This window comes from Malaclemys terrapin, chromosome 18 (assembly GCF_027887155.1).
Source record: "Malaclemys terrapin pileata isolate rMalTer1 chromosome 18, rMalTer1.hap1, whole genome shotgun sequence".
Taxonomy (NCBI): domain Eukaryota; kingdom Metazoa; phylum Chordata; order Testudines; family Emydidae; genus Malaclemys; species Malaclemys terrapin.
The window spans coordinates 18229439-18238559 of record NC_071522.1 but is presented as its reverse complement, the minus strand read 5'-3'; the positions used below and the strand labels follow the sequence as shown (position 1 = coordinate 18238559).

At 43.0% G+C, this 9121-nt stretch overlaps 1 protein-coding gene across 3 annotated transcripts in view; it reads right to left on the bottom strand.

Annotated features, from left to right (window-relative positions):
• Positions 1-2072: 2072 nt before the first annotated feature.
• The window catches only part of COL26A1 (collagen type XXVI alpha 1 chain), a 224097-nt gene continuing 217048 nt past the window's right edge, over positions 2073-9121 (bottom strand). For all 3 annotated transcript variants that reach the window (XM_054008486.1, XM_054008487.1, XM_054008488.1), the window contains one exon: positions 2073-7187. In XM_054008486.1, the coding sequence (XP_053864461.1) occupies positions 7021-7187 (167 nt within the window). In that variant the 3' untranslated portion in view covers positions 2073-7020. The remainder of the gene's footprint in view (positions 7188-9121) is intronic.

Genomic DNA, 9121 nt, shown 5'->3' with positions numbered 1-9121 from the left:
CACAAGCCCGAGTCAGCTGACCCAGGCCAGCTGTGAGTGTTACACTGCAGTGTAGACATACCCTGGTGACACCAGCTACTACAGTAAGTGAGACAGCCACACGAGTGCTGCATGAGCGGGGGCTGTTACATCAGGCAGCCTTGATCATGTCCTTATCAGTGTTGCAAGGAAGAATGTGATGAGGTAGGAGGCCTTGAGTTTGGGTTCATTGACATTTTCCTTTGTTTACATGATGTGCTCAGCTCTAGCTGCAGGAGGGGGCTCTTGATAGCTGCAATGTAATCATGCCGGCGCCAGGCCAGGAAACCCGCCAATTGCTGTTTTGAATGTGGTGAATGGTCTGGAGAGAGGGATGACAAGCCTCCAGGATTGTCCTGGAGTCTCCAGGAATTAAAGAATGTCATGTGATGAATCCTCCAGGAATACGGCCAACCAAAATTGGCAGCCCTGTCTGGAGAACAAGATGTAAACGCTGCCAGCCCCACTCCCACCAGCATAAATGAGCAGTAACGCCACTGAAATCAATGACCCAGAACCTTCACTCTAGCCAAAGACCACAGAGTGCAGAGCAAGAGAGGAGAGAGACAATGGAGAGTTTTACACTCTCCAAACCCCGGTGTCAGCTGGGTGCTAGCGTCACTCAGACACAAGGTCTCTAATAGGCTGATACCGCAGCCAGGAAGCGGTGGGGTTTGTGTGGCTTCCCTTAGCCACACCCTCTATTTCAGCAGCAGGGAGGGCAAGAGGTGTAGGAATAGCTGTGTCACTTGTACACCACGGGAGGATTCTGCTACACCAGGGTGCCTCTGGTCGCTGGCTGTGCTGGGGTTAGGGCTGCTTTGTGCGTATAGTGCAATACGGGATTTGGGCCAGTCAGGTTTACGCATGTGTGAAGTGGGCGCGATCCGTATGAATGACTTGGCTGGAGAAGTACACAATAGAGCATAGCCGTGTTCAGTTAGCAGAGCTGCAAATGGAGAGGTGGGAGTGAGAACACTTTTTCTTTGCAATAGCTGCAATAGTGGGCGTAAACTGCTCTCTTCCAGAGACCGAACATTTTGCTCTCCAACATTATTTGTACAAGCCCCAGGGATATTGGATCTGACTGGGATGATTTAGCATCATCGGGGGGGGGGGGGAGGGGTGTTAACGCCATCTGAGGCAAAGAAATCACTCCAACCTGCCTTTAGTTACTAAGGGCCTCCATGAACACCACACTGTGACACTGCTACTAAAGGTGACACGTGGAATCTGTAAATTTGTCATCTTGATCTCAGTCAAGAAACTGAGAACTGGGTTGAGTCCTTCATTCGTGTCCCTGTTACAAGGAGACAGAGGTTCTTACAACCTTGTACAATACTACTAAAGGCAGTGAAAGAAAATGAAGTGGCAAGAGAGAGAGATTTAGGCCTTTGGGAAGAGAATCTGCCTGAATCAGCCAAAGACCTCCAAATACAGGCTACAACATGCCATGTTCACTTACAGTATGTTTATTTCTCAGTGCATTACATGAAAGGTCTTTGGTAGTTGTGGGTTCTTGAATATTGTTCCCACTCTGCTCTGTTTAAAAAAAAATGCTGAATACAAAACATTCCATATACAGCAACAAACCCCATAGCAAATAAAGAGAAATAGATACCATGAACAATAATACAGCAATATGAAAACAGAGAAGTAACCATGCAAGATCTGGAGCTAACAGGTTGGGTGTTTTTTTTTTTTTTTTATTTTGTCCTTTAGTGAAGTCTGATGACAAACGTTGGAGCCTGTCAGAAATGAGCTCATCATGTCAGAGGAGATTTGTTATTGTTCTGTTAAAAATTACACACAATCACAAGATACTGTATCTAACTTCACTATAAAAGATCAAATGATTGTAGAACTTATTACGATTAGGGAAGCTGGGAGCTCTTGCGCGCACACAACACACGGCTATAAATAAAAAAAATACTGTGTAAAATAACGTGAAAAAAGTTTAACATTTTCTTCTATGATTGGGAATGTGTTTCATGGACATTTATAGCACCTTTGATTTCACGTGACTTCAGAATAAGTAGTTTAATCCCCCCCCCCCCCCCCCAGTGCTGGAGCAGAATGGAATGGAATCTTGAATAATACAGAGGTCATAATTGTGGACTAGAAGGGATTTCCAATTAGTCAATCAAGAACCTACCTGCATGTAATCCTAGAATTAGTTTGTCTGTCTTCCTGAAGCCATAGGGGTAGTGGATGGGTTTCTGCTTTAACAAAGTTTATTCTATAGATTGGAGCTGGGATTTCGGTTCAGTGCCAACGTTTGTGAGCCAGCTCTAGTATAAATGGTCATAGTTCCACTGAGATCACTGGACCTGTCCCAATTTACACCAACTGAAGATCTGGATCGGAACGTGTGGCCTATTCTTGCTCCCATTAAAGTCAATGGCAAGAGCCCTGTGGACATCAGTGGAAGCAGGATATGACCCTTAGCTCTAGCGTATTCCTATTTTCCTGCATTGTTGTCAAGTCTTTAGAAAAAGTGCATATTGGAAACTCTGGAGTGAAGCATTCTCTATTTCTCAAGAGGATACCAGAGCACTAGTGAAAGTTGGGGTGCATAAACTACACCGTATTCTACTGTGCAATATGCAGCCATTGCTTTTGGTTAGCTCAAGGCAAGGGAAATTGTTTTTCTACTACCAGAACCAATCCAAGTTGAAAAGTATTGGAGTTTAGAGAAGTACTTTAAAAATCCCAAAGAAGTCTTAACAAAGGCAAAAGAACACACTATGGTATTGCACAGTATGTATGTAAGAGAAAGCACTAACATTTCAATTAAAGTATACTTCTAAATGAGCATGCATTTGAAATATGTCCACCCCCTATATTACACAGAGATGGTACAATGCATATGCTCTGGCTAAAATGAATCTTAGTATCCTGCCTAAGATGGAAAATGTGGTTGGAGTGGTTTATTTAGTCACAAATATCATTAATGTCAACATATGAGGTTATGTTCACCTTTATAACTTTTTTTTTTTTTTTAAACTAAGACTGCACCACAATGTGGTCTAATTGATTTACTAGTGAGGAATTAAACCCTAGTCCAGTGACAATGTCCACACTATATGGTCCTATCGTTACCCAGATTAAAGATACAGTACCACATTGATAGATGTAGCTAAGGCCTGGTCTACACTGGGGAGGGGGAGGATCGATCTAAGTTAAGCAACTTCAGCTACTGAAGTCAACGTACTTAGACCTACTCACCACACTGTCTTCACTGCGGTGAGTAGACTGCTGCCGCTCCCTCGTTGACTCTGCCTGCGCCTCTCGCAGCGGTGGAGTACAGGAGTCGACGGGAGAGCGCTCGGGGGTCGATTTATCGCATCTAGACTAGATGCGATAAATCGACCCCCGCTGGATCGATCTCTGCCCGCCGATCTGGCAGGTAGTGTAGACATACCCTTAGCAAACAAGGAGTGTTGGGAGCAAAGAATTACATAGGTCATCATAGAAATCTGTGAAAGTTGGTAATTAAAATGAAGTTGCAATCTGAACCTAAACCTGCCTTCTGACAATCAATCTGCTAGGATTAATTGCAAACCATTTCAATTAACTTTTTCATTTTACCACTAAGTTGTTCTGCATAATTTAATTAAAACCCAGCACGCTAGTCAAATGCGAATCAACTAAAGGGATTACTCATCAAGCTAATGCAATTGTTTTTTAATTCCCAAATACAAAGTTGTGGGAACAAAAACAGTCCCCTTTAACTCATTTGGGGGACTCCAAAATTTCAAGGAACTACTAATTGAATCCATACTGCATAATATCTCTCCCCCTTCCCAAATTACATCCAACAGCCATGGGATTGTCAAAACAGAATATTGATATTTCCCCTTTTAAATATCAGGTTGGAGGGTTGTTTGGCTTTGCCTCTGGGTCCTGCTATGGGAAAACTCTTTCCTAGTGATCAGATGAAATGCAGCTCAGACCAGCTTAAATCTTTTGACCAAACTGTGATTTCTCATCATGTCTCAGGAACCAGTTTCCTGAACACTTACTACTAGACATGAGGGTAGTTAGTTAGCATTCTGCCTGGTAATACGTGCAGGAGGGGACCCCAGATTATCTATCAACAGAAGTGACCAGGCACCTCTTGTAAATTTCTAACCACTGGCTGACTTATAAAAGTGTGTTGTAGTTAAGTTTTTCTTAAAAGGAAACAGGAGACCAGTCCAAGAACAAAACTAGTGCAAATATGGCATGGCATGGCTGTGTTATAAAACAGCTGTCCCTCAACAAGACTTCATGGTCTAAATTCCCTTTATACAACTCCATTCCACCTCCATTAGTGAATGGAAGAAAATGTTCACAGGGCTTTTGTTGTTTGTCTACCAGATGTCTTGGTATAGTTGTGCTCTTTGCATTCGTGTTTGCATTTAGACTGAGAGATGGCTGCCAACTATTTCTAAAAGATATGGATCTCATTCAGAATTGTTTATATACACACAGTCACTGGATGTAGCCTGGGGCTTACAACTAACATCTCTTCTGAAGGCCTTATTTTATTGTCCTAGAAGTCATACCAGGATGTGACCATTGCTCTCGATCAATGCCTTACTGATATTGACAACCCATTTTATTCTCTCCAGGCTGGGTTATTGCTCCCTGTTTATCTGCATCATCTCAAAGACACAACTCCCCCAGAATGTAATGTACACAGTTGCACAGGAGACTGAAACATCTGCTCTTTATGGTTGCATCTCCTAAAGTGTTGCATTGACTTTAAAGCTCTTTGAAGTCTCTCATGGCTTATGGGGAATAGCACCTGATTGTATTTTGCTTTGCCTCCCCAGCAGTCCTCCACATTTTGGGCTGATTTGGCTTGCCTAATGACATCCTTAAATGGATCCAAGCAAGGACATAACTATACCCCTTGACTATGGAATGCAGCCTTAGTTGTTATCCCCAATTCCTAGTCTGTGCCAGAATTCAAAAGTACGTTAAGGAAATAAATTTACTGCAGCTTTTGGGCCTTCAGTGGCTGTTTATATTGTTTAACGGTGTTGCATGGGGAGCTTTCTCTGCGGACCACATCATCAGCTCAAGATGTTGCTTTTTGTTTGTTAGGAACATATGCTATCAGCCTCCCCCTTCACCTATTCTTTGTAAAATGGTGGTAGTTTTAAAGATGTAAATCTATTCACTTGGGGTGGGTTTTAAACTATTTATGGCTGGTGATGCAATACGGTCTAGAGGCCTGATATGGATGTTTTGATATAGTTATTGGTATCTTTGTAGACAGAGAGATTGTGTGTGTGCACACGTACATACATAAATATCTCACACTTTTTAAAATTAGTGTTCGGCTAAGCCAGACTGAAAGCGCCCGAGCCCCTTATTCTAGGCACAGACTACATCCACTGGCAGTGCAGATTCCAGTTTTCAGCATTCCACATGCCTCCATCCTGACCTGGGAGGGCCACCTTTAGCAGTAAGAGGGTACTTCTGTCTCCATGGGCCATTCAGCTCTCTCTGTTGAGGTTGCCAACAAAGGGGCTAATAAATTGCAATGGTGGTTTTTTGATGTAGATACAGTTTGCACTAGGAACGAGCCCGAGTGATGCTATGAATTTACTTAAGCCACCAAATAGAGACACAACAACATTTGTTCACTAGTGCCTTGGAGAGGATTTGAACCAGTGACTGAACAGTGAAAAATTCTGTAACCTGTTATCAGTTGCTTTGGTCATTCAAACCCGCTATTAAAAAAAAAAGTAAATTAATTGTCTACATGAATAACATTAACTTGTCCAATTTGATTGGACAGCAGGTGTGAAATTTCTGTTCCCCCAACAATAAGAGCTATTGCAAAAAGTAAAATGATTGAACATTTCACTGCAAGATCAAGCCACTGGCAAGAGTCTAATCCTTCTACTGTGTTTTGCCAACACACCGCCTCCAGATTCAAACCAGTAGGAGATGGTGGATACTTTTAAAAATACCCACAATAGAAAGAAAGCTATATCAATAGTTCCAATTTATGTCTAAAGCTGGGTAAATACTGCAAAACATTTTCAGTGCATATTTGTTCCTAATAAGAAATTAATTTTTCTTGGCTATGTTTATACCTATTTTGTGTTCACTTTATGCAAACTTTCATACAATTTTGTCTTGCTTGCTATGAATGTTTGCAAAAAGAATGTTGATCTTGAATATGCATGAAAAGCAAATTTTACATTCTGTAATTATTTATACCAGAAACCTGATTGCACGAACAGCTTACTATCAGGGAACAGAAGGAATACCAGAAGGTCTATATGACACCATTCACACAACCAGTCAACACAGCTCAACTCCCTGATTTTAAATTTCAATCAGAAAGCCCAAGAGTAAATGAAATTTGCCAAAGATTGTGAAGAGCCAGCACATCTGAGACAAATCATGATCTGTTGAAAGACACGCCATAAAGAGAGATGAAATTTGTCAAATAAGTGATTAGTTCTTAATTTTTCACTCTACTCTTTAAAAAGAAAGATTTCCATAGCTTTAGTGGAGTTCTGAAAGGGCTATCTTCAACTGGAAATTATAGTGTGAAAACAAAAAACTTGGTGGCATCTGGTTATTTTTAAACATAATAGTATAATGTTGCTCAGGGCTTTTGCTCTGAGCTAGAGTAGAACTGAATGATGTCTGAGCCAGCTATGCAGTCTTTTAAACAAATAATTTGTGAGGGGGAGGATCAAGCCCCTTGAAGAGGGCTGGGGGGTATCCATTTCCAGGGATAGTTTTTAAGAATATCTGCCATTTGGTGTATTCTGAAGGAGGGGGGAAGAGAAATTGCTCTTCATAAGAGCCTTTGAGCTACAGTTAAGACATTCCCTGCAGTAATGGTTTAGCAGTGTCCAGGCAAAGAAACCCTACTGCTAACCCAGGAGCCTCCTACCTACTTCCTTCTGCACACGGTGATTACGCACTAGGATACTGTATCTTTAATCCGGGAACGGGCTTTAGAATGCACAAATGCTCCTCTTTCATTCAGTTGCTTTTCCTTTTGGCTTCGGTGTCCTCCAGCAGCGAAGCGAGGATCTGATAGGGCTGGGGCCGCTGCTCAGGACCACCTCGTTTGATCTTGATGCTCGTTCGTAGAGAGGAGCCTAGGATCACTTCTTGCCCTGAGCCTGGTTCCATGGAAGATAAAGAATCTGAAAGGAGATCAAGCCAAGGGAGAGTTTATTTAATAGGCGGGGCAGGGTAAGGAGCAAATGTACAGTGCTGAAGGCCTGAGTGGTTCCTATTAAAGAAAAAACAAAGTCCTTGTCCTTCCCTTCAATGTCCTCTCTCCCTTCACTTTTCTTTCCATTTAGCTGGTACGCTCCTACCTAACTCCTCACTTCCCAAAACAAAAAAAGGGAACTAACATGACCTTTGCCACTATCCCCTTGCTCATGCCGCTTGTGTAGCATACCCCTTCCCCTGTTTCTTTGTAGAGTGTAAGCTCTTTGGGGAAGGGACTGCCTACTACTCTGTTTGTACAGCGCCTAGCACAATGGGGTTTGTTCTCAGCTGATCCATAGGCAGCTCCATAATCAACACGATTAATCCTAACAGCAGTGCCTTGTGGTCCTTAGTTGTCAGCAGTTATAGACGTGGCAAAGGTCATTTAAACATTCATTGAGATTCAACACTCCTGAGGAGTTACCAAGTATCACTACACACGTTCTAGATGGGGAAACCAAGGCACAGAGCGGTGATGGCCTAGATGACCTCCTGAGGTCCCTTCCAACCCTGATAGTCTATGATTCTATGTGACTTACCCCAGGTCACACACCTAATTAGCGACCACTGGCAATAAATCCCAGCAGTCTGGTCTCCCAGCACCTTAGACACCGGCCCAGGCTTCCTCTTATGGCAAGGAGCCTTTCTACAATGATCCTGCCCCATAACGCTAATTGTACAGGTGGTCTATGGCCACTGTCCTTTTCAAGTGCTTAGACACGCCAATCCATAATGCTGACTCTTCAATGTTAATGCCCCTGTTTCTTTTCCTTTTGCACTCAGTAATGGACACTCATTTGTTTCACTGCCAAGAGCCCAGACCTCCAGCACTGGGCTGCTCACATCACGCAGTATTTCTAATTCAAGCGAGTACCCCAGTGCAGAGGGATTTGTGCTGCGCTAGCTGGAAATAAGCATTGCCAAAAGTGGGCTTTTCCTGTGTCCTGCTGTTCTGTTCTGTAGGGCTGGTTAATCCGCTCTGATTATCTCAAGCTTCCATCCTGTTGCGTGGGGAAAGGTTTTTGTTGGTATGTTTTGCTTTGTTGCTTGGGTGGTGGTTTTGGTTTCCAAAAACCACGTGGATTCTGGCGCTTTGTCTGACTATGATAGCATGCAATTGGCATTTCGGCTTGGGGCTCCTGCACAGAAGTCATGGCAAAAATCTCAGTGCCCACAGCGGGAGCAGGGTCGGATCCTTAGCGCCAGCCGATTAAAATTGTGGGGTGGCCTCACAGCTTGGGGGCTGTCTCTGCTCAATAAAAATCAATTTCACTACAATGGAACTGCTGCATGCAAACAGATCTTTCTTTGCACTCTGTGGTTGTAGTAGTTTAATTAAAGACACTGGTTTTGACCCTAACCAGCTTCCAGCATTCAACCCAGGGCCGGCTCTAGGTTTTTTTGCTGCCCCAAACAAAAAAAAACCCACAATCTCCCGGAATGCCATCTCTGGAATTGTGCTGCCCCAAGCACGTGCTTGGTTTGCTGGTGCCTAGAGCCGGTCCTGATTCAACCTTTTCTTTGGCCTGAAAGAGTGGACAAGAAGGGTCTACAATACCAATTCTTTATAAAAATAGATTAGTTAGTTGGGAAATTTAAGACGAATTAAATCCCTTGTCACTGTAACACAAAGCTTTGTCTTCCAGCATGAATGGCAAATTCTGTGCAATAACCAGGTCTGGCTTCCAGTGCAGTTTTAGATGCAATTTACGTTATTGGTCTTAATCTATAAAGCCTACATTGCTCTAGGTCCTACTAACCTTAACTGTCTCCCAGCAGTTGAGATCAATGGTGGTGCTTGAGCTAATTAATTTAAATGTCTGTGAGTAGGACATCCTCCGTGAGTGGCCCTCAACTCTAG